Consider the following 25264-nt stretch of genomic DNA (forward strand, 5'->3'; position numbering starts at 1 on the left):
ATTGCTAAAAATATTCAGTTCATATTTAGTTTTCATATTGTTAAAAATATTATTAAATACCTATTTAATAATAGAATATCAATTCACATGATTATCTCAACAGTTGCAGAAAAAACATGATAAAATTCATTTACCAGTCCTGTTGAAACTCTTAATCAATTTACATCATTTATAATCCACCCCCCAAACTTCTGAGATTAGAAGAGAACTTCATTTTGGTAAAAAATATTCTGATTTTAAAAAACCCACAAAAATTTTTAGTAAACATCATACCTAATAATCAGACCTAATAGTTAAAAATAGGCTTTCCCAGTGGCTCAGGGGTAAACGCTTCCCCAGTGGGTTAGCGGTAAAGAATCTGCCTGCCAACTCAGGAGACTCATACAAGCTCAATCCCTGGGTTGAGAAGATCTCCTGGAGGAGGAAATGGCAACCCACTCCCATATTCTTGCCTGGAAAATCCCATGGACAGAGGAGCCTGGCAGGCTATAGTCCTTGGGATCTTTTTTTTTTTTCCCCCAGTGGGTTTTGTCATACATTGATATGAATCAGCCATAGATTTACACGTATTCCCCATCCCGATCCCCCCTCCCACCTCCCTCTCCACCGGATTCCTCTGGGTCTTGCCAGTGCACCAGGCCCGAGCACTTGTCTCATGCATCCCACCTGGGCTGGTGATCTGTTTCACCATAGATAGTATACATGTTGTTCTTTTGAAATATCCCACCCTCACATTCTCCCACAGAGTTCAAAAGTCTGTTCTGTATTTCTGTGTCTCTTTTTCTGTTATTACTCAGCCGTTAAAAAGAATTCATTTGAATCAGTCCTAATGAGATGGATGAAACTGGAGCCCCTTATACAGAGTGAAATAAGCCAGAAAGATAAAGAACATTACAGCATACTAACACATATATATGGAATTTAGAAAGATGGTAACGATAACCCTATAACTATACTATTTTAAATTTGTCCTTCATAGACTATTATAATTTTACATTGCTTGTACAAAATAGAGATTTTCAAAAAGACTCATGAAAAGAACGTGTTTAAACAAATGTAAGTTTCTGATAACCTTTAGGTAATGCCACTAAATTGGGTAACAAATGGCACACTATAACAGAAAACCTGACTAATTCCTGTGGATCAATAGGAATTAAGTACATGAGACTAAATAAATCAATAAATATAATTTATAACTTTGATTTTAGGAAACATACTAACTTGAATCTGTTTTCCGGCAAACCTTTTTCTCTAATCCTGTCACAAGTTGATATATTAAGCCTTTGTAAACAAAGATGAAACATTTAACTTTTTCTCTCTACCTGATTCTGGCAAAATTTGGATTCTTCAGCTGGCTCTCCTATGGATTTGATGGTTTGTTGCAACTTGATTACAACTAGTGATACTAACCTTAGTTTTAATTTATTTTTCATTTCCAAATTGTTTATGCCTGTGTCTCTACTACATTACGTATATTCTGTCTATTTTATAAGATTGTTGTCTCTTAGCATGTATAACCAGGCTTCCAACAAATTAACAGTGACTTAAAACAATCAAATATTTAGTTCTGTATGTGATCTCTAATTATAATAGTGTGACTCTAGGTGTGGGAAAAGAAAAGAAGGGAACTATCTCCTGGATCACAATAAGCTAAAAGACAGAGGATCCAGAAAATCTTTTGTGTCTATCAATGGGCCTAATTCAGAAACTAATACCTGGAGTGATATATCAACGAAAACTTTCACCTGACCTGGGATGAGCCTCCCAGCACTGTGGGACCAAAACTGGTCATGAAATGTCTCCCAAATATTGGTCAAATTTCAGACTAAGAGAAAGGACTGAAATGAAATATTTCCTGCTATGTCAGTACACAAGGATGTCACAGTCATCAGCCCTCCAGAGTACTCAGGAGGGAAAAGAACACCTGTGTGATATGGCAGGAATCAGGCTGCAGCCACTTGCTACTGGGAGCCCTGAGGAACTGGGAAGGTGAAAACACAGACAATTGGCCTCAGAGAGCTGAGATGCACATGAAAGCAATGATTTCAGTGAGCCCAAACTCTTGCATCTTCCCATATATAGGAAAGCACTAAATTCCTTAACTTGAGATATCTGGTTTTCTTTAATTTACAAAAATACTTTGGATGTTCAGACTACCTGCCCTTTGTTGCAAACTTCTACATCACCTGACTCCTCCCCGCCGCCTTCTTGGAAGAGTTCTCTTGAGGCTATTTCAGATGCTACTTCCAGGACTTATGTCTTAAAAATTTCCACCAAATATAACACAGCTCTCAACTTTTAGGTTGTGACTATTTTTTAAGTTGACAAGGGTCAATTGATTTTCAAGGGGCTACCAAGTCAAGTCCTGGGCAAAGAAGAGTGTTTTCAGCCAAAGGTGCTGGGGCAACTGGAGAGTCACATGCAAAAGAATGAGGCTGACCCGCCCCCTTACACCATATACAAAATTAACTCAAAATGGATCATAGACATACAGTTAAGAACTAAAACTATGAAAGTCTTAGAAGAAAAGATGAGTGAATCTTTGCCTTTGCATTTGGAAGAAATCTTCTAAAATACAATATAGACACAAAGGACAACAGGAAAAAAAAAAAGACTTTCAAAAAAAAAAAAAAAAAGCATTTTAAAGGATACCATGAAAAGTGAAAAGACTATCTTCAATGAGAGAAGATATTTACAAGTCATTTGTCTGGTAGGGCTTCCCAGGTGGCTCATTGGTAAAGAATCAGCCTGCCAACTCAGGAGACACAAGTTCCATCCTGGATCAGGAAGATTCCCTGGAGGAGGACATAGCAACTCACTCCAGTATTCTTGCCTGGCAAATCCCATGGACAGGGGAGTCTGAGGGTCTACAACCATAGGGTCGCAAAGAGTCAAAGACAACGGAGCGACTGAACATGAGAACAAGCACATATATATCTGGTAAGTGACTGACATCTAGAATAGATAAAGAGCTCACACTCCATAATGTGTGTGTTCTCTGGACTAGCTCCCAGCGAGGACCCATGGCAGGTGATCTAAAAAGTGCATATGAACCACAACGGATTCAATGACACTCTGCCACATCTTACATCATTCTAGTCTCAAAATATCTTTACCACGAAAAACTAACTTTTTTGTTTTTGGTATAAACAAGTGGACTAGAACATTTCATTTAAGTCATAAAGAAGTAGATCAACTTCATTTAAGTCAAAAGCAAGCGGAATTGAAATCAGATCAAACCAATACACAACAGACATTCCGTGTGGGAGGCAGTGTGAAGTGAGGGGTGCTGGGGAAGACCGCGTGCCTGCGACCCTGGAGGTTCAAGGTGAATGTGTAACCACCGTGGGGGAGGAGCAGAGAGGGGCTGTCCCTAGAGAGGCGGGGTGATGCCCTCGCCTTCGGACATGTCCCAGACTTGATCACAGACCTCCTGGAAGGGCGGTGGGAGTAACGGAACAGTCGGAGAATAAATGGCCTGCTGCCATGTATTTTATTTACCTCATCTCTTTATTTAGCTGCCCTTATAAGGAATGCCATCCAAGAAGGACTGACTTGTGGCAGCTGGTCAGGTGGCCAGGGAAGAATCGCTTTCGGACACGCAGGAGAGGATAGCAGAGAGAAGAGAGTGGCGGGGCCCGAGCTCCGGGAACCTCGGCCCCCGCAGGACCGAGAAGTCGCCCGTGGCTCCTCGGCCGGCCCCCGTCCTAGGTCCCCGGTCCGAAGTCACTCCGGCTTACCGGAAAGAGCCTCGTCATTACCCCGCACCCCGGACACTTCCTTACAGAGACTCACTCACTGGCCGGGCGGGCCTCCCCGGGGCGCCGTCCCGCAAGCGCGGCACCTCCGCCGGGGCCCCTCTTCCGCGCCCGCCCGGGGATCCCCGCTCCAGCGAAGCCGCTCCGAACGCCGCCGGCCGAGGGCCCCGAGCCGGGGCCGCTGGGCGTCTGGCCGAGATTCGAAAGAGCGAGTGAAACAGAAAACCCCGAGGAGAGTTTCGGAACTTCTCTTGTGGTTGCGAACTGTACAGTTTCAACCTGCCCGAGAGCGACCTTGGCTGGACCCTGCAGGCGAGAACCGCGCCCCGCCGATCGCAGGAGCCGGGTGCGGAGGAGGAGTGGGCGGTGAGTACGAACCCAGGGCGGGCTCCCCCAAATGTTCTGTCTTCTCCCGCCACCCCGAAGCCAACACCCGGGTGACCGCGGGGTTGAGCCACCTGCGCGGCTGACATCCTGCGGGAGACGCCTAGCGCAGGGGAGGGGGCTGGGAAAGGCGGGAGGGGGCCGCTGCTGCTTGACTCGGGAAAATCCGTCCATGTTTGGCGGTGAGCTTGCTCCTCCGGAGCCCTAGGAGGACTTTGCAACTTGCCCATGAGCAAACGGTAATAAATTCACGGCTGTTCCGGAGCTCGGCTCCAACAGGACGATTGGACTCTTGGACATCGTCCTCTGATATGATAGATCTAGGGCGGGTCGGCCGCTGCTGGTTTGATTAACAGAAGGGAATGACAAGCCACTCCAGTATTCTTGCCTGGAGAATCCCATGAACGGAGTAGCGGCGGGCTCTACAGTCAAGGGGGTCGCAAAGTCGGACACGACTGAATGACTAACATGGAGTGAATCGTAATCATCACAGAGAAAGTTTAGGATGGAAAGTGGATGTAGGAGAAAAGAAGGGATAACTGAGCGGGAGACGGCAGCGGCGGTGGGGCGGGGGTGAGGAAGAAGTGAGTTCACAGAAAGATCTGAGGAGCAAGTGGCTCCTGGAGTGAGCAGAAGAGCCAACAAAACGTGGGCTTTTCTTGCTCACACCAGAAAAGGGATTTTTTGGAGGGAGGATAGTTGTTCAAAGTGAATTTGGCTTTGTAATGTCATGACTATGTTTTTTTTTAAGTGAGTAATTGCATTTGAAACTTAAGAAATACTTCCTGGGCATAAGTGTTATTTTTCTTGTTTTTCAGCAGGGCTTCCTCAGTCTAGGGCTGAAGACTGTGGGCGGTGCCAGGAGGCAGAGGTATAGACACACCCCAGGCTACCTTTTCCGGTCATGCTCCTAAAACTGCAGGGAGGAAAGTCACTGGCTCACACCACAGGTCATCTTTTGCTGACACTGCTGCTGACCGAAGCTGGGAAGACTCTGGGCAGTGAGTGTCCTGGATCTGGGGCTCTGCTGGGGCAGTGGGGGATGAGAGAAAATGGGGAGGGAAGGGGCTCCACCCTGGTGGGCGCCTGTCCACCTGCTCTTAGGATGGTGAGGGTGTGGTTTGGCTGGACTGGCTGCCCCGGAGGTGACACCCTGCCTTCCGGGACCCCGCCCAAGGCAGCGTGCTGGGCCTATGCTCCTGGAGCAGCTTTCCCTCTCCTGGCAAGTCCCACCTCCTACTCCAGTAAAACTTTCCCAATGCCTAGGGACCCATCGAGAATGTGCAATGTGTCCTATGACATGTTTGTTCCCATTCTGTTGAAAGTCTTGTCTGTTCAGATAGATTTTAAGTCTCTAGAAAGCAGACAGTCTTCTCTTTTGCTACCTCACAAGCTGGCGTGTGCCTGTTTAGTCACTTAGCTGTGTCTGACTCTTTGACACCCTACGCCGGACCGTAGTCTGCAGGCTCCTCTGTCCATTCTCCAGGCAAGAATACTGGAGTGGATTGCCATTTCCTTCTCCAGGGGTTTGAACCTGGGTCTCCTGCATTGCGGGCAGATTCTTTACTGCCTGAGCCACCATATATCAGAGAAATCTTCCTACTACTAGTACATGGACAGAAAAGATCCACGGTGGCATCAAAGTGTTTAACTAAAGCTCAGACAGTTAAAGGTGAGACAGGACTGAGGATGCAGCAGAGGAGGGGGTCTAGGATAGAGACCCCTCCCTCTGCAACCAGGCCCTGGAGGGGAATCTCCCAGACACACCTGTGGTTTTCTCTCACAGATGCCCACTCTCTGTGCCTCGACCTCACTGTCAAAAAACAGTCCAGACCTGGCCAGCCCTGGTGTCAAGTCCAGGGCTCCGTGGACACAAAGCCTTTCCTCCAGTTTGACAGTGACAGGAACAAGGTCAGACCTTTGGGTTTCCTGGGGGAGGAGGTAAATGACTGAATTGAGCCAAATGCTGGGAGAAGCAGGAAGAGAGCTCAGGATGGTCCTGCCTGTCATCAAACTGGACAAAAAGGAGATGAGGGGTAAGTATGGGAGGGGGTGGGGAGCTGGAGACAGCAAGAGAGGGGTAGGGGCGGAGTGCATGCAGGGAGGTCCTTCTTGTGAAAAGACTGAATGTGATCCAGCCTTAGAGACCCGGTGGACCTGATGGGTAAGAGGGGGAGGTCATGGTTGGAAGATCATGGCCGCTAGATGTGCAGACACACTTTACTGACTGGGGAGGATGGACTGTGGACAGTCCAGAAAGATTCACTGTTTGTGGTCCTCCCTCCCTGCAGGTCAGGCTATGCTGTCAGTGTGAAGCTGAGCAATGCTCTGGTGCATCCTTGCTCTTCAGCCGCGATGGATGGATAGCTCTCCTCCTTGACACCATGAGCATAACCTGGACACTCATCGATCCTGGAGCCACAGGCCTCAAGGAGGAATGGGAGAACAACCAGGAACTGGCAGAGTATTTCAGGAAGATCTCAACGGGAGACTGCAGTTATTGGCTTAGGGAATTCCTGGAACACTGGGAGAACATGCTGCTCCCAGAGCCAACAGGTAACTGAGTAGGGTGTGGGGGAGGTGGTAGCTCTCTTCAAAGGTCTAGTGCCTTCATGTGTGGATATGAGCACATATGTTTGTGCAACTGAAAATATGATGGATGGAGAGAGTGACTGATCTCTTGGTGGACTTCCTGTCTGGAAAGTCAGTGATGGGCATAGCACAGAACTTGCCAGCATCCTCCTTTCAAAGCCCACCTCCCTCAGCACAGGAGCCCCCTTCCTCATTAACCAATGACCCAGACCCCCGGCACTGCTCAATGGTCCCCGAACTATATATGCATTATGTTTCCAGGCCTTCTCTCCCCTCAGTTGTACTGATACTTTAACCAACTCTAATGTCACTTAATGAAGCCCTTATCGCTTCCCAGACAGAATTAAATACCCCCAATGTGTCCTCCACAAAAAGGACTCCTCATAATAAACATGTCCACCTGAAAGATGGACATTTGCTGTCTCAGTGACTCAGACAGTAAAGAATCTGCCTGTAAGGCAGGAGACACACGTTCTATGCTTGGGTTGGGAAGATCCCCTGGAGTAGGAAAAGGCAACCCACTCCAGTATTCTTGCCTGGAGAATTCCATAGACAGAGGAGCCTGGTGGGCTACAGTCCATGAGCTCGCAAAGGGTTCGGAATTGACTGAGCGACTAACACAACTCAGGAGAAATATCAGCTCCACGAAGACAGAGCACAAGCCCATTCATCTTTCCACACCAGGACCTGAAGAGTGGCTTCACCTGAGTCAGTAACTATATGGGGAACGTGTGCTGTCTAAGGACAGCAGGTGCTGAGGAAGGTGTATTCTTAGATTTGACAAGGCTTTTACTTTTTCACTTTAGAACCACTAATAATGGCCCCAGATATCAGCTAGTCTGCATCCATCCGTTTGGTCACTTGCATTATCCTATTGATCATCACCCAGTTAGTTCTAATTGGTTCATCGTCATGAATCTTATGAAGAAATCAGGGACCACAGCAGGTGAGAAACTGGCTGGCCTCTGGCTCCTAGGCAGGTTTGTTCTGGTCAGGACTTGGGAGAGGTGAGCCTCGGGTCTCACCAAGGCCCTGGCCACTGGACCCATCTTTACCTAGATGATGTTCTCTCTTGGTCTTGGGCCCCCACACTTCCCTGTAGGGTTGGGAGCACTCTGTTGTTGGAGTAGAAGAGGCTGGTGTGGGCAGCAGGACAGTGCAGTGGGAGTGGGGATGAAGACAAGTGTCTTCTCCTGTGGGGGCACCAGGTACAAGATGTAGACGTGGTGAGGTGGGGTGTTGTCCTGAGATCTTACTCAGGCTTTCCCAGCCCTTTGATGAAAAAAACCTTTTGTTCTCTGATGATAGCATTATCTAGTTTAACATTTTCCCCAGTGTTCTAACAGCTATTCCATCATCCGGATGTTTCTCCCTGGACTATGAGAAGGTACAATGTTAAACCAACTCTGGGTGGCAAAAACTGACCCTTGATGACAATCTGGCTGTTGATCTAATACACGACCTTCTGCTCCGTGTGGGGTTTAACAAGAAGCTAAAGAAGCTCATGCTTAAGAATTCCTTCACTTTCCATGACTGTTGATGGGCCCTTAAGATGTATTGACTTGGTCATTTTGAGGATTTGCGAAAAGTCAAATATTTGCTCAAAATCAGTTAAGACTTCGAGTTCTATTCTTTCCATCAGACTTCCCTTCATGTGGGGTGGAATCGGGGCAGGGGGTGGGGGTTGGCATTTTAAAAATTCTCTTAAGAGGGTAATGCATTAGGGATATACTTATGTGATTTAATGAGACATAATTTATGTGTTCACACTCACTTTCATGTATAGTTAAGCTACCACATGCTTTTATGGGCTGAATGTGTTCTTCTTAATTCATGTGATAAAATCCTCACCTCCAGGAAGTCTTGTTGAAACCACTCAGTTGGTGGTGTGTGGTTACAGTCTGTATTGTGATAGAGTAGGAAGTATACATTTGGTCGGAGTCCTGGTTCCTGGAGCAGACTTTCTAAAACCCACATTTTGGTGTCATATTTCCTGTTCTGAGTATAGAACAATAGCTTTTCTTTAGAGACCTAGCAGACTAATACATATGCAGAAACCATAGTCAAGTGCTAACTGCTTAGATGTACACAAAAGTATGAGTCTACCAGTTAAATTATCGTGTAGATTAATATATGTATTAACATACTGACATGTTAATGTGTAAAAATGTATCCAGGACAAAAGAAAGGATAAACTGTGATATAGCCATAAATGGAACACTATAACCCAATAAAGAATAAATTACCACAGTAAAACCATAGAAGCTTCATAAAAAGGATTTGAGAGGCAAGTGCTGGACACAAAAGAATATGTACGCTGAGGTACTCCTTTTTGTTGTGTTCCATTATTATGAAGTTTAACTGAATTATTTTTTTAAGATGTATTTATTTCTGGCTGTGCTGGGTCCTCATTGCTGTGTGTTGGCTTTCTCTAGTTGCTGCTCTCTAGTTACGGTGCAAGAGCAGCTCCCTGTGATGGCTTTTCTGGTAGCAGAGAGCAGGCTCCAGGCTGCGGGCTTCAGGAGTTGGGCACACAGGCTCAGTAGATGCTTCCCCAGGCTCCAGAGCACAGACTCAGTACTCGTGGCCCATGAGCTTAGTTGATTTGCAGCATGTGGGATTTTCCCGGACAGGGACTGAACTCGTGTCTCCTGCATTGGCAGGCAGATTCATCACCAAGGAGCCACCAGGGAAGCCCCTTACTGAGTTATTAAAAAGACATTCTGAGCTCGATTCTAAATCTCAGTAATTTATGGATGAAGATTAGATGTTCCATGACTTACAACCAGGAAATTATGCATGCTGGAAAAGATATTATTTAAAGGACTATCCACCACCTAGATGGACCCTTATCAGGTGCTCTAAACTAGCTCATGCACAGCAAAACTGAAGAGAATTAACTCTTGGATTAATATTTCCCACTTAGAGTGACTACAGTGAACTTGCTAACAGAGAAGACTCCTGACCTCAGAAACACCTAAAACAATGCTTAAAACAAGGGGATGTTTGAGCTCATACATTCATACCAGGATGAGAAGAAAAGATCAGAAAAAAATTTTTTTTTTTTTTTTTTAGATCGGAAAAAATTTTAACCTTTCAGTTTTCATTAATGTCTGGACAAACTTGAAGTTTTCTCCTGTCAGGAATATATTCAGTGATGCAGAGAATTCAATTATACATTGTACCTGTTTTGCCCAATGAGAATCACATGAATGTTTATTGAAAGTCCTTTATTTTAGGGGCTCAAATGTGTTGAAGTCCTTACCATTAGGTGAAGGAGACCTCACCTGGAAATAGGGTGTGTGCAGATGTAATCCAACCAAGGTGAGGTCAGGGTGGATTAGGGTGAGCTCTAATCCAGTGACTGGTGCCTTTACCAGGAGAGAGAAATGTGGACACGGATAGAAGAGATGGATACAGGAAGACAAGACCCACGAGAAGAGTGTCATGGAAGGACAGAAATAGACACGAGCTCCGCAACGCCAAGGGTTTCCGGGAACCACAGAGCTGTCCACGGTCCCTCGGTCGTGTCCGCCTCTTTGCGGCCCCATGGACTGCAGCCCACCAGACTCCTCTGTCCATGGATTCTCCAGGCAAGAATACTGGGGTGGGTTGCCATTTCCTTCTCCATGCAACCACCAGTAGTCAGGAAGAGACAAGATGGAGCCGCCCTTAGAGCCTTCAGAGAGGGCCCTACTGACACCTTGATTTCTGACTTCTAACCCTCACAACCTTGAAAGAATAAATTTTGGTTGTTTCACGCCATAGCGTTTGTGGTAATTCTTTATGACGACTTCACTGTCCCAGCCAAGCCTGAGGGGGCTTAGGCTGCATTCCCAGCGCAAAGGGAACTGGTGAGCAAGAAGGAAGGCAGGAGAGCAGTTTTAGAAAAGAGCCAAGAAACAGACCCAGGGACGTCTAGAAACGTGACACCTAGTGGACGAGGTAGGAAATACCAGCGATGCAATATATGACACTGATGCAATATATGACAATGGAAGAAGTGGCTAATCCTGTAACTATAAAGGATTTCTATTTAGCACAACACACAAACGTTCGTTTTAGTTTGATTAATGCATGAAGGTGACTGTCCATGGGGGCTCGGGTCTGTATGCCAGTAGCAGCATGTTTGGTGAGTAGTTTTAGATATGGGGCTGGAGCATTAAAAAGGAGAAGGCACTATTCCAGGTAGGACCCAGACAGAGACCTAAAATTCCTGGCTCAGCCCTGGGGCGGAGTCCTGGCATCCAGCCCCTTTCCAGAACCACCCGAGCTGTGTGTGGCTTTGGGGCAGCTGGAAGGCCCAGTATCTTGGGGAGAACTGGTCAGTGTGACTGTGTGTGTGAGAGAGAGAGACAGAGAGTGTGTGCGTGAGAGGAGGAGGGCAGGAGAGAGGAGTGACTGTGTTAGCTGCTCAGTCATGTCTGACTCTTTGTGACCCTGTGCAATGTAGCCCTCCCGGCTCCTCCGTCCATGGGATTCTCCACAAAGGAATACTGGAGTGGGCTGCCATTTCCCACTTAGGTTGTGTGGGGCAGTGACACTAATTTGTGATAGGAAGGCGAATGTGAAGAGAGTGAGGGAATGCTGGAAAGAGTGTGTTTGATGTGTGGGGAGCAGCCACAACTAGTGTGTGAGAATGTTGGGACCCTTGGTGTGTGTGTGTGTGAATGTGTGTGTGAGACTGTGGATAGGTGAGCCTGGGACAGAAGGGGAGTGGACAGTATGCGTATGCAGAGGGCCTGGGAGGGGATCCCCTGGGGACCCAGAGAGAAGGAAGAGAGTGAAGGGAAATGCCGTGAGGGGGAAGTTTCTGGATGGCAGCGGAAGTAGATGGGAGCCTTCTGTGTGGAATTTGTGTGAAGCAGTGTGTACAGACAGTGTGAGGAAGCCAGGGTCCCTGTGGGAGGGGAACGCGGTGTGACTTTGCAGAGAGTGGAGAGCCAGTGGGGCAGGCAAGCAGGCACTTGTGTGTGAAAGGAAGTGTGTGGGGGTGGGGGATGGGGTGTGCACAGAGGGAAGCGGGTGTGAGGAGACCTGCATGGACTATTTCAGGACGGGTGACGTGCGCAAGGGTGGAAGGATATGAGTGAGAAGCGTGAAGCCTATGTGGGGAGCACGTGCGTGTGAGGGGGGCTGTGTGGGAGGCTGGAGAGTCAGGGGGGACTGTGGGTGATGGAGGGCAGTGTGGACGCCGAGGGGGCTTGTGTGTGTAACTGGGGGCTGAAGTGTGGGAGGACAGGTGTGCATGGAGAGTGTGGGGTGAGCGGTGTGTCAGGACTGGTGCTGAAGAGGCCTCAGTGGTGACCGGCTCTCCAGCTTCTCCCTTCTCTGGGCCTGGACCCTCTGGCCTGCACAGCATCACCCCGAGGTCCCAAGGGAAACAAACATTGGCCGGAACAGGGAAGAAGCTGTTACCCCCTGTCACTTACTTTGTCTTTTTCTAGCTTGGAAACATCACACAAAGATATCTGCCTTGTGATAGGTGTCAACGGGGTCACCTGCCTTCACCAGCTGATGCCTCCCCCAGGCCCAGGGGCTGAACTGCGTTCCCTCCCTCAGCGTCTCGTCAGCCTGGGGCTTCCCTGATAGCTCAGTTGGTAAAGAATCCACCTTAATGCAGGAGGCCCTGGTTTGACTCCTGGGTCAGGAAGATCCCCTGGAGAAGGGAAAGGCTGCTGCTGCTACTGCTAAGTCACTTCATTTCTGTCTGACTCCGTGTGATCCCTTAGACAGCAGCCCACCATAGACGGCAGCCCACCATAGACGGCAGCCCACCATAGTCGGCAGGCTCCCCCATCCCTGGGATTCTCCAGGCAAGAACATTTGAGTGGGTTGCTATTTCCTTCTCCAATGTGTGAAAGGGAAAATGAAAATGAAGTTGCTCAGTTGTGTCCGACTCTTGGCGACCCCATGGACCGCAGCCTACCAGGCTCCTCCATCCATAGGATTTTCCAGGCAAGAGTACTGGAGGGGGTGCCATTGCCTTCTCCGAGGGAAAGGCTACCCACTCCAGTATTCTTGGGCTTCCCTGGTGGCTCAGCTGGTAAAGAATCCACCTGCAATGTGGGAGACCTGGATTTGATTCCTCGATTGGGATGATCACCTGGAGAAGGGAAAGGCTACCCAGTCCAGTATTCTGGCCTGGAGAATTCCATGGACTGTATAGTTGGACACGACTGAGTGACTTTCACTTTGGAGCCTCTGAGGACTAGGATTCCCTTCAATCCCCTCCTGCCTACTAAACTCAGGGGGAGGGACGCCTGTGGGGGGCACAACCGGTTGGGGAGGGGACCCAACACTCTCCACCGTGCCCCTCCCACCTCTGCAGGCCCAGACCCCTCACTGTCCCCCAATTCCTTCCTCCCACCTTGCCCTTCTCCGCACCTTCTGTCATTTCTTACCGCTCATCGCCGGTGTTCCCAGGTCTGTCCAGAAGCTCAGGTGGGAAACTGAGGGCCAAAGAATTGATGCTTTTGAACTGTGGTGTTGGAGAAGAGTCTTGAGAGTCCCTTGGACTGCAAGGAGGTCAAACCAGTCAATCCTAAAAGAAATTAGTCCTGATTATACTTTGGAAGGAATGATACTGAGGCTGAAGTTTCAATACTTTGACCACCTGATGTGAAGAACTGACTCATTGGAAAAGACTCTGATGCTGGGAAAGATTGAAGGTAGGAGGAGAAGGGGACTACAGAGGATGAGATCATTAAAAAGCATCACCAACTCAATGGACATGAGTTTGACAAAGCTCCAGGAGTTGATGATGGAAAGGGAAGCCTGGCATGCTGCAGTCCACAAGGTCACAAAGAGTCGGACATGACTGAGAGACTGAACTGAACTGAATGGAACATATCAATCACTTCCCACACACCCATCTTCCGATACCATCACATTCAGGGCCAAGGTTGTAACAGACGAATGTTGCAGGGCACATGAGGACTGAGTCAGCACTCCCCATGCCAGCTAGCACCTGAGTTCTCTCACAGACACTTAACTCAGCTACAACTTCATTGTCACTCCAGCCCTGATTTGAGGTGGAGGCTCCACGGGGGCATTGGAGAAATAGGCTTTCCTTTATTATGACAGTAACAGGCCCAAACCCTTGCTTCTCTTGGAGGAGAATTAATGCCTTGAAGGCCTTCTCAGAACAGACCCAGACCCTGGGGGAGACATGGGGCAAGGACTCAGAACCTGAGGTCATTCAGCTGGAGAATTGTGGGCCCAGGGTCAGAGGTGGGAACCAGGGCCTGGACACTCTCAGGGGAAGGAGAATGTGTGTGTGTTTAGGAGCTGAGTTGTGTTCAACTCTTTGCAACCCCATGGACTGTGACCCACTGGGCTTCTCTGTCCATGGGATTCTGCAGGCAGGAATACTGGAGTGGGTTGCCATGCCCTCCTCCAGGGGAGCTTCCCAACACAGGGATTGAACCCAGGTCTCCCGCATAGCAGGCAGATTCTTTACAGTCTGAGCTATTGAGACGCCATAGAAGCAACTTAAATGACAATCGACAAATGAATGGATAAAGATGTGGCGAGGGCTTTCCAGTGGGCCAGTGATAGGAATTGGCCTGCCAGTGCAGGGGACAGGTTTGACCCTGGTCAGGGACGATCCCACTGTGCCCTGGGATGACTGGACCCTGAGCTGTGGGAGCCCAGGCGAACCAGAGCCGGGGCTTTGGGACAGGAGAAGCCTCTGCAGTGAGGCCTGTGCGCACCAACCCTGCTCTGTCCCCAAAGCCTGTCCTTGTTGCCCAGCAGGTTCCCTGGATCCTGGGGCGGAGACGGGTTAGCTTTACTCCTCATTCTCTGACATTTGTTCTCCTTCCCCCTTCAAGGAACCTCACACTGGTCAGAATGGCCATACTGAAAAGTCTATGACTTTGAGGATGCTCCGGGACTTGGTGATGGACAGGGAAGCCTGGCGTGCTGCAGTCCATGGGGTCACAAAATTCGGACATGACTGAGCAACTGAACTGAACTGAACAAACAATAAATGCTGGAGAGACTGTGGAGAAAAGGGAACCCTCCCACACTGTTGGTGGGAATGTAAATTGATACACACACAATGGAGAAAGGTATGGAGATTCCTTTCAAAACTAAAAACAGAGCTACCATGTGGTGGTGATTCAGTTACTAAGTCCTGTCCAACTTTTTGCCACCCAAGGGACTGTTGCTCACCAGACTCTGTCCATGGAGTTCTCCAGGCAAGAATACTGAAGTGGGTTGCCATTTCCTTCTCCAGGGGATCTTCCTGACCCAGGGATTGAACCCAGGTCTCCTGCATTGCAGGCAGGTTCAGAGCTACCATATGATACAGCAATCCCACTCCTGGGCATATATCCAGAGGTGACAGGTGATGGAGAGAGATAAACTGAGAGGTTAGGATTGACACATACTAACTACTATACTTAAAATAGATAACCAACAAAGACTTATTTCTGTGGCATAGGAAAATCTGCTCAATATTCTGTAATAGCATAAATGGGAAAAGAATTTGTAAAAAAACTAGTCACATGTATGTGTGTAATTGAATCACTTTGCTGTACACCTGAAACTAGCACACATTGTTCATCAACCATATACTCCAATACACAATAAAAATTTTAATTAATTAAAAATAATAAATATTAAGTATCTTCTCATGTGTCATTGGGCCATGTGTAAGTCTTCTTTGGAAAAATGTCTATTTAGATTTTCTGCCCATTCTTTGATTGGGTTCCCTGTCTTTATTATTGAGTTATAAGAGGTTTTCATATATTTGGAGATTAAGCCCTTGTTATCTGCAAGGGTGACATCATTTGCAAATATTTTCTCCCATTCAGTAGTTTGCCTTTTTTGTTTTGTTTATGGTTTCCTAGCTGTGCAAAAGTATGTAAGCTTGATGAGGACCCATTTACTTATTGCTTTTGCTCATCTTTTTGTTTTCTGATTCTACCAGAGTAGAATCCATCTGGAATTGGCCTTCTTTCAGGAACTTTAATTTCCCCTGAATGGTTGCTGGGACCAAGAGAAAGTTGGTTATTTTTTTTTTTTTGAATGACAAATAATGCTGGATCATTATAACCTATGTAATTTTCAAAGTTTGTACAATTATACAAAAAAAAAAAAAGGAGGGCCAAACAAGCTGTAGAATTATACAGAATCCTTCTTGGAAATGCATTGGCATTGACATTTTGAAGGAATAATAAACAAATGGGACTGAAGCAAACTTGCAGAGTGATGAACTGGCCTAATTTCAACACTGCTGTGTCTGTGGGACTCAGGAAGCCCGAGGAGAGGGAGAGATGAGGGAAGGGCAGGTCAGTGGAAGGGTCAGGACACAGAGGACCTTTATCAGTTAAGTTTGCCACCTGAACTGGCACCGGAAACAGTAACTGGGCTGGCTGAAAAGCTCCTTCAGGTTTTCATAAGATGGTGTGGAGAACCCTGAGGAAACTCAGTACAGTGGAAAGGTCAGCGATCATCCAAGGCAAGCTCAGGATGGGGAAGGAGGAGGCCCTGAGCTCTCCCCTCCAGGACCTTCTTGCCAGAGATTCTTCCCTGACCTCTGATCAATTTCTATTAATTAGGGAGACCAAAATGACAAAATGATCTAACTAAGACGATTCTGGCTCTCAGCCCAAGCACAGCTCAAGTGGGAAGAGGCGGCAGCAACAGCCCTTGCGGCGGCGAGGAGGGCAGAGCCCAGAACGGAAGCGGCTTCACCCGGTGACGCCGGCGCCGGCCCGGCCCCGCCCCGGGGTTGGCCTCCGCGCAGAGGATCTGCCGGCTGCCAGAGAAGTGCAGAACGTGCCTCCGAGGAAAGGATCCGCTCACCTGACCTGGCATCCTCCTCTCGTGCAAAACCGAGATCCAGGTGGCGAAGGGAGCGATGGGTGGCCCCGAGACCCGCCTTGGCTTCCTGGTCCTGCTTCTGATTGTCTGCTTCAGCGGGACGCCCGGCGGTGAGCTCGGGGATGAAGCTGCGGGGGGCGGGGCGCGGGGAAGTTGGGTGAGTTACGACCTGAACAGGGGTGGTGACGGCGCGGGGGTTCGCGAAACTCCTCGCGGGGTGGCGCCGCGGCCGCCTCCTCTTTCCCTTCCCTCGGCCCCTTTGCGCCTCGGTGGCTCCCACGGGCTACTTGCCGGCTCTCCGGAGCAGAACAGCGGTGCCTTGGGTGAAGCAGTAATGCGGGGAGTTTGGGAGGTGACGCTAGGAGAAGAGGGGGTCAGGACGCTACAGGGAATGCTGTTGAGGCCCCTCAGGGCCCAGCCCGCCCCTTGGGAAGTGGGAGTCCTGGAGCCCGGCGGGCTGGGACCCGTCTGCCTCCCCGCGGGGAATGACCCAGAACCGCCCCGAAAAGCACCAGCCCGCGATCTGCGCGCAGAGCCCCTTCTGGACCCTACTGCTATCGGCCCTTGAAGGACCAGCGCTCTTTATCACCGATCAGTTAACACCTGCAGGGCGGCCGGGCGAGGAGATCTCCGCGGCCGTCCGGGGGCCTGGGCGGGGGTGGGCGGCGGCGGGCGACTGGGCTTCTCCTGGGCGGTGGAGGCGGGAGCTCCGAGCAGACGGATGTGCGGGCCGGTCTCCCGGGGACGCGCATCCGAAAGGCCGCCGCCGGTACCGCTCGGGTCCGCTAGGCTGCCTGCCGCCCCGGCGCCCCCTGCCCCCGGAACTCCCACGCACTGTATCAGTGTTTGGGCTCGAGCTGTCCTGTCCTGGCAAAGTAGATTCTGAAATTATGGTACTAAATGCAGCTGAACTTGACAGTAACTTCAAAAAGCTTCACAGTCTTAGAGTTGAAACGAAGGAAAATTTGCCATCCAGAAATTGAGGAAGGAAAACTTCAGCCTTGGACAAAACGACCAGCAGAGGAGCCCATATATGACCCTGTACATGCAGCTCCAGCCGTGTCTACACGTGTGTTTTGTATCAGCCTAGGGATTTGCTGTCCAGGTATATTTCTTGTAGTACTAGTATTAGCTGTTTTGCATCTTCATAGTATGAAAAGGATTGAACTGGAAGATAGCATCAGCGCCAGCAGTAGTTTCCAAGGGCTGTCTCAGTCCCAGTCGTTCCCAGATGCCTCAGCATGTGAGAGGGAACACACCCAACAATACAGCCCCCATCTCCAGTTGTCCTCCCTTGTGGGTAGAGGAGTAGGACTTGAGAAGCATCACTCTTTTGGAGGCCAAAGCTAAGTGAATGATATCAAAGTATCTATCCAGGGAGAGGAACTCAAAAGATGTGCTCTAAGAAGGTACCTTTTGGTGCACTTTCCATGGGGTTTATGTAGATGAAAAAGATTCGGATAAAGAGCAACAAGCTTTTGTAAAAACAGTTAGAGATCAACTTCTGAAATTCAGGTGACAACGATGCTCCCTGAAAGTTGTAAGCTACGAGATCTTCATCACAGAAATCTTCCTATTACCCATGTGTGAACAGAAGAAGGGGAAAAGCCCATGGTGGATTGCCTTACATGAACTTGGGGGATCTTAAATTATTTTTATGACAGTGCAAATATGTAGAGGCCAATAGTCCGCAGGCAACTTCTCAACAAAAGTTAGTTCACATGGCTGCTCAGATTGCCTGTGGAATGAGCTCCCTGGTCAGAAGGAAGTCCTCCACAAAGACCTGGCTCCTAGGAGCTCTGTCATTGAACAACTTCAAATTAAGAGCAAAGCCAGTCCCTCTCCAGAGTTTTGTTCCCCATGGACTCTCACTGACTGAGGAACAGCAAAAACATGGGATCGATGGATGGCTTTTGAAAGTCTGGTTAACAATGAGTTCTCCAGCCTTCCCGGTGATCCAGTGGCTAAGACTCCACACTCCCAATGCAGGGGCCTGGGTTCCATTCCTGGTGGGGGAACTGGATCCTGCATGCCACAACTAAGAAGTCAGCATGCTGCTACTAAAGAGCCCAGGGGTTTATGACTCTGGCCAAACGCCCTAAGTGGACATCTACCCGTTTGATGTGGCCGAGTACCTGAAAGAGGGTTACCAAATAGCCCAGCCTATCAACTGTCCTGATAAACCATTTATGTGATGGCTTGTGCTGGGCCTTCGATCAAGAGGAGAGGTGCAGTTCCAGCAAAGGGCCCGGTGTCTCACAGAGGTCCGTGCAGCCCTGGGGGCCTGTGTCTGACGCTCCTCTCACAGTCCCGCAGCATCAGGAGGAAGGTTCCTGTCAAGGCCCACTTGGAGCCAGCTAGTCACATGCATCACCCAGCATCAGAGAAGCAGATTTGTCTTTCAGAACACTGAGCTTTAGGAATGCTTTAGCGTCTGAACTTTCTAAGACAGACTTACTGATGTGGAATGCTTTCTCAATATCACTTTTATTAGCTTGAACTGAAAATGTTTGTATAAATTTTTTACACATAGTTGCCTTTGAGATATAGGTATATTCTTACAAAATATTTTTTAAATTGTTTAAACACACATATTTGAACTAACAATCTTACTACCAACTGTTTTTTATTTTCTTAACTTCTAAAGATAATGCACGTGATTCACCTTTAGAATTTTGCTTTCTTTCACTAGTTTTGGGAATGATTTGTTTTCAACATGCAGTACTTTTTCTTAGGAAAGTAAAAACCGTCCAGCAGTTATGGGCTAATGCCCCCTCTGCTTTGCTGCAGAGTAGCTACCTTGGTCCAAAGTGCCCTAGGGGAAGCCACAGGTGTGAGCAGAGGATAGTGGCCACATAACAGCTCTAGTGTCACATCTAGGCCAGCTGCTGGTGGGTCTTATTTGTTGCCTGTGGCCCTGCTTATGCCAAAACACATAATCACTTCTATCCTGTGATGGCTGGTCTAGCTGAACTAATGATTAGGGGTTAATGAGCCCACATCACGATGGGCAACTCTGGCATTCCATGATCAGAGACCTCATTTCTGTCAGGCCCCAGGACAATACCGAGAGCCACGTTTAAATGGTGTGAGTTTCCCCACGGCAAGTGACATGGCCTCACTTCTGGACACCTGGGGTCTGTGTTGTGAGCCTTCAAGTAGAAAATGGCACGTAGCACCTTTCTGACCACAGACGCCTCTGATGTCACGGGTTATGCTGGGTCATCTGCCCAGGAAGCAGCTCCAGCCATGCTCACCGTTCACCAATTGTGACTGCTTTTGTGCTGGGACAGCAGATTGCAGCAGAGACCTAGGGTCTGCGAAGCCTAAAATATTTCTTATGTACCATTACAGGAAACCTATGGCCACAGTGGTAATTAATTGGAGCTAGGATAGGGACCACACCCCTGAAGCCCTCAAGAGGTTGTAGCCGATTACATGTCTCTGTATTTCCTCCAGGATATTGTGTACATGTACTATTGGGGGTCGGAAGGTAGGGTCTGAAGTCTGAATCTGGAGTTCACTAATACAGTATCCTTCACCCCATGATAATTTATTAGCTCCTCAGGTCTCCATGCATGTCACAAGACCAGGGAATGTGAAATGACCGCTGTGTGGTCTCTGGACCCAGTGACAACCACTGTAAGCAGAACCTGGACTGCTGTCCTTGGATGGCCTAGAAGTCAGAGCATCGCTTCAACAACTGGGGGGCAATGATGATGCTCTGGTTCCTGTGCCTGATACTAGAAACACACTAGGTGCAGTGTGAATGTGAGAGTAGTTTCTGCTTCTGCAGGTTCACTTACCCCAGTAAATAACCATGTGGCTCTTTGGGAAAGAATGGAAGGACTTTTGCACTAGATGTGGTGATGATAGGGCCCTCCTCTACAGAACGTGGCTTCTTTCTCTGGTGATACCTTCTGAGAAGTGGCTCAGATCCGGAAAATGTGCCTGGATCAGATGTTTGGTAGGGATGGCTGCTTTTAGCTTACTGATCATCCAGCCTGTGTGCTGTCTCTCTTTAATTCTTTCAATGGTACAGTTTGTATCTAGGTTCCTGCCCATCTGTTTGCCTTTAGGATCGCCCTGTGCTATGAGCCAGCATCATATTCTCTGCAGTCAGGCCCTGGCTGGCATTGAGACTCTCTAATCACTTTGACCCCTGCACCTACTTTCTGCTGACCCTGAGCATCCCCACCTGGAATCTGATTTTTCCACAACTTCCATCCCTGTTCCTGATGGAAGCCCACAGGAACACCATGTCCTACCACCATCCCTGATCTTCTGCAAAAGTCATCCTTGAGCTATTGGAGATGCTTCTCATCCATGCTTTCCTCTCAGGCTCCATAGAGTCCATCAGGCTTTCCCATGGATCTGGTGGACTGCACACACTCCTGCCCTTTCATACCGTGTCCATCCTGCAGAGTCACTTCTCTGAGCCTTGAATCCCCTCCTCTACCACCTGCCTCGGAAGTTCTGGACTTTCTCTTTCATGCCATGTGGGCCAGGCCTTTCTCCAGGCTTCCAAGACCCATCCTAGTGAGAGATCAGCAGCATCTCCCCGGCCTTGCTAAGCCCAGTGACCTGTAGTTATAAACTCTGCCTTCTCCAGCTTTGGGTTCTGTGCTCATCCTCCCCACCCCCAACCCCACTGGCTGTGATCCGCTTCCTCAGGAACAGCCCCCTTACGCTCTGCATCTCCCACAGACACTCAGAGAGAACCTGACATCCTCTGGGTTTGGGCCTTTCCTTCTGAACCAGCCTGGCCCATCCCTGGGAAACATATGTGTGGTTTAGTGCCATGTGCGGAGCTCGTGAGCAGAGTGGAAACGGGGCGTATCCAGGGCTGTGGGGTTTCTTGCCTGCCTGAGGCTTCATCGTCTTCCTCAGTCGTGCCTGGTGAGGGTGGGGGGCAGGCGGGGGTCCTGCTCTGTCAGCCCAGCCCGCAGCCTTCCTCTGCTGTCACAGCCCTTGGGGAGGAGGCCTACGGGTCTTCTTCTCCCAAACTCACCCTCTCTGCAGTTTGCCTTACAGATGCTCACTCTCTGTCCTATAACTTCACCATCGATCCTCAGCCCAGACCTGGACAGCCATGGTGTGAAGTTCAAGGCCAGGTGGACGGAGAGGTTTTTCTGTCCTATGATTGTGGTCATGCTAAGATCATATTCACAAGTATATTGGCCGAAGAAATGAAAACCGTAAAGGCCTGGGAAACACAGATAGAAACACTCAGAGACATCAGGGACCATCTGCGTGACTTTACACTGGAGAAACCCATGGTCACAGGTAAGTTAGAAAGTCCAAGTACAGGAGGAGCAGATCGGGGCTTAAAAATGCAGTTGGATATTGGTCCTTCCCTAGTTGTCCAGTGGAAAGAGCAGCTGCTGCATGAGAGACCAGGGCCAGATCAGCTGGGCCCAGGGGACGTGGACCCAGGGGAGGTGGACCCAGGGGCAAAGAATCTGTCAAGCCCAGAGGCTGAGCTCTTTCTTTCCCACGGTGGGAGCAGACCCTCTCACCCTGCAGGCCAGGATGACATGTCGCTGTGAGAATGACAGACACATCAGTGGATCCTGGCAGTTTGGCTTGAATGGACAAATGAGCCTCCACTTTGATTCGGAGAATGGACACTGGAGAGTGGATCACCCTGGAGGCAGATGGATGAAAGAGAAGTGGGAGAATGACAGAGCTGTGACCGAGTTCCTGAAGAAGGTGTCATTGGGAGACTGTGGGTCCTGGATTCAGGCTTTCATGGTGTGCTGGGAGAAAATGCTGAAGACCTCGGGTAAGTGAGAAGGGAGGAGAAAGTGACAGTCCCCTCATGGTGACATGGACCCTGTGTGTGTGTGTGTGTGTGTGTGTGTGTGTGTGTGTGTTTGAGAACGTGATCTATTGGAGTTGAGTTGTCCTGAAAGAACAATGACCCGTGGATGCTCTGTCATCCTCCTTTCTCTTTCACCTCCTGACGTCGCTCCTCAGAGCACAGGCCTTTGGACAACTGAACATGGATTTTTGCTGATCCCAAACCTGTAGACATCTTTTTGATTTCTGGGATTTATTTCTCACTCTTTCCAGAATCTTCTTTTAAATGTCAGTGTTCTGCCCGTAGTCCGAGTCCCCGGTCGGGAAAGAAGACTCCTCGAAACAATGCAACTCGTAATAGGGGAATTTATTACTGACTCGAGCCAGGGCCTCCCGCCCTCACCAGGTGTGTGAGGACGAAAGGCCCCGAGCCCCAGTTCTCTCGGGTATTTATTAGGTCAAAATAAGCAGCAGGTAGTTGGCGCAATTGGATTGGTTACACGTGGGTAGTTGGCGCAAGCTGATAGGTTACACAGTTGCAAGGTAATTTTTGTTGGCCCAACGTGGGGCTTTCAGCTTTCCCCTGATAGGTTCCCTTTTCTCTGGCTAGGCATATGTTGATTGGCTGGCTCTAGGAGGCCTGATTATTATGTTACCCTGGGAAACCAGGCCTACTCCTAATCTAGGCTGCCTGCCATGGCGTTAGCCTTGACAGCCTCACATTTCCCCCCTGTCTGTTGTTCAAGTAGAGGAATCTTCCTCTTTACTCTGTGAAATTGACTGATATTGTTGTCTCAATACCATTATTTGGATGGTATTTAGGCGCTCCCTAATAAATGAGGCCAGACGGTTTAAAGTGCATGGACCAAAGGTCAGTAACAATATTAATACTAATAGTGGACCCAGGAGGGTGGAAATCAAAGTGGTCAACCAGGGGGAGCGCTGAAACCAAGATTTAAACCAGCCTTTTTGGGCTTCTCGTTCTCTCTTCCACTGGGCTAGCCCCTCTCTTACTTTTTAGAGAGATTTTTGTACCACCCCTGAATGGTCGATATAGAAACAGCATTCTTTTCTCAGTGCTGCACATAATCTTCCTTGTTGCAGAAACAGCAAATCTAAACCTCTCCTATTCTGTAACATTACTTTAGCCAAGGAGCTCAAGGATTTTTGGAGGTGCGAAATGGACTGTTCCCTTGGTTTAGCAACCCCAAGCGGCGCAATAAAGAGTCAGTTTCCCCACATTTTTCATTTTGGTTCTGATCCCTTTTTCCCCCCGGGCAGACATAGACAGGCACCTGTTCGTAGTACTGTGGGCCTTTTTGCTCACAGTTACGGGTGAACAGACCGAAAGAGCCGTGGGCAAAGAACTTGGTCAGTTGGTGGGGACCAAACCCATTACAGTCAGCCACCAGCACGCACAAATCAAAGGTCAGTACTGGCCACCATGTCCCTTTGGGGCCACGTTGGAGCTCGAATTAAGCACTTCTCCAGTCTCAGGATTGTAGATTACCCAAGTCAGGTTAGCTGGCTGATGGGGGTTGTGGCTGGTTCCTCCTGGGCCAATGAAAACTGTTATCAGCAGGAGAGTTAAGAGGTCTCCCATCGTACGAGTTTCAGTTTTAAAAGATTTGACGGGTGAGGTCTTGCCTCCCATTTTGCTTGCATCTTCTCCTGTTCTTCTGGGGTGGCTTGCCGCACGTGATTGCAGTGAACCTAGGGCCCGATCCTGTCGACCTTAACAGCAGTAGGAGTGGTAAGGAGAACAACATAAGGGCCTTTCCATCTAGGTTCTAATGCTTTAGATTAGTGTCGTTTTACCCAAACCCAATCACCCGGGCCAATATTATGTGAGGAGATGGTCCCCTTGCTTGGACCCTCGTGTATCAGTGTTTGCTGAAATTGTCCCAAGGTAGGGGGTGGTAGGCATTTTCCCTCGAATATAGGACACACAGGAGGGGGTCTTCTATACAGAATCTCAAAAGGGGTAAGATTCAGCGTATAAGGGGTGTTACATGCTCGAAAGAGCGCGAAGGGAAGGAGGGTCACCCAGTCCCCGCCAGTCTCTATTGCCAACTTTGTCAGAGTTTCTTTTAGGGTCCGATCCATTCTCTCAACCTGTCTTGAGCTCTGGGGGTTATATTTACAATGTAACTTCTATTTTGTTCCCAGAGCTTGGGCCAGCCCTTGTACAATCTGGCTCACAAAGGCAGGTCCGTTATCAGAGCCCATAGTCACTGGCAGCCTGTACCTAGGCACTATCTCTTCTAAGATCTTTTTAGCAACCACTGTTGCTGTCTCTCCCTTAGTGGGGAAGGCTTTTACCCACCCCGAGAAGGTATCTACCAGAACCAACAGATAGCGATACCCGTACTTGCCTGGTCTTACCTCAGTGAAATCTATCTCCCAGTGTTGCCCTGGCTCTTCCCCTCGGTACCTCATTCCAGTGTGCTGCCTTTTCCCTGTCCTCATCAGCTGGCACGCTTTGCAAGCCTGGATTATTTTTCATACAGTTGCATTTTGTCGAGGGAACCTCAGGCAGGCTGTCTGGAGAAGAGTCAAGGTCTTTTTTTCTCCCAAGTGTGTAGTTGTGTGCAGGTGTTCACATAGGTGACGACCCAGGATGGCAGGCAATATCAGGTTGTTGTTTTGATCTCGGTACCATCCATCTTTGTCATCCTTCTGGAGGGTGGTATCCTCGTTGATCCAAATGAGGTCAGGGAGGGAATAGTCGGGGACTGGAGGCAGAGTCCCCATACCAGGAGGTGGAAGTCCCATGGCTAATATGGGGGCGGCATAGTCCCGGCTGGCCGCTTTTAGTAGGGCCCGTCTGAGTGTCTGGAAAGCCTGTTTTATTGGCTCAGTCCAAGTCCAGTTTGGGGTCTCTTTACTTCCCT

General features: G+C 48.9%; 1 protein-coding gene and 1 pseudogene across 9 annotated transcripts in view; both read left to right on the top strand.

Moving 5' to 3' along the window:
• The first annotated feature begins 3419 nt into the window (after window positions 1-3419).
• The window catches only part of LOC133046981 (UL16-binding protein 3-like), a 31484-nt gene continuing 9639 nt past the window's right edge, over window positions 3420-25264 (top strand). Inside the window, exons 1-8 of one of the 9 annotated variants that reach the window (XM_061130010.1) lie at window positions 3420-4124; window positions 4961-5143; window positions 5929-6178; window positions 6434-6698; window positions 14570-14809; window positions 16353-16678; window positions 21603-21854; window positions 22078-22353. In XM_061130010.1, the coding sequence (XP_060985993.1) occupies window positions 16606-16678; window positions 21603-21854; window positions 22078-22353 (601 nt within the window). In that variant the 5' untranslated portion in view covers window positions 3420-4124; window positions 4961-5143; window positions 5929-6178; ... (1 more) ...; window positions 14570-14809; window positions 16353-16605. Of the gene's footprint in view, window positions 4125-4491; window positions 4661-4960; window positions 5144-5928; window positions 6179-6433; window positions 6699-7540; window positions 7681-8069; window positions 8326-9169; window positions 10513-14569; window positions 14810-16352; window positions 16679-21602; window positions 21855-22077; window positions 22354-25264 lie in introns of those variants that run through there. The other 8 variants (XR_009690627.1, XR_009690628.1, XR_009690630.1 and 5 more) reach the window with 8 other exon arrangements.
• LOC133047033 (tyrosine-protein kinase RYK-like) lies at window positions 17054-18862 on the top strand (annotated as a pseudogene).

The sequence above is a fragment of the Dama dama genome, chromosome 26, assembly GCF_033118175.1.
Source record: "Dama dama isolate Ldn47 chromosome 26, ASM3311817v1, whole genome shotgun sequence".
Classification (NCBI taxonomy): domain Eukaryota; kingdom Metazoa; phylum Chordata; class Mammalia; order Artiodactyla; family Cervidae; genus Dama; species Dama dama.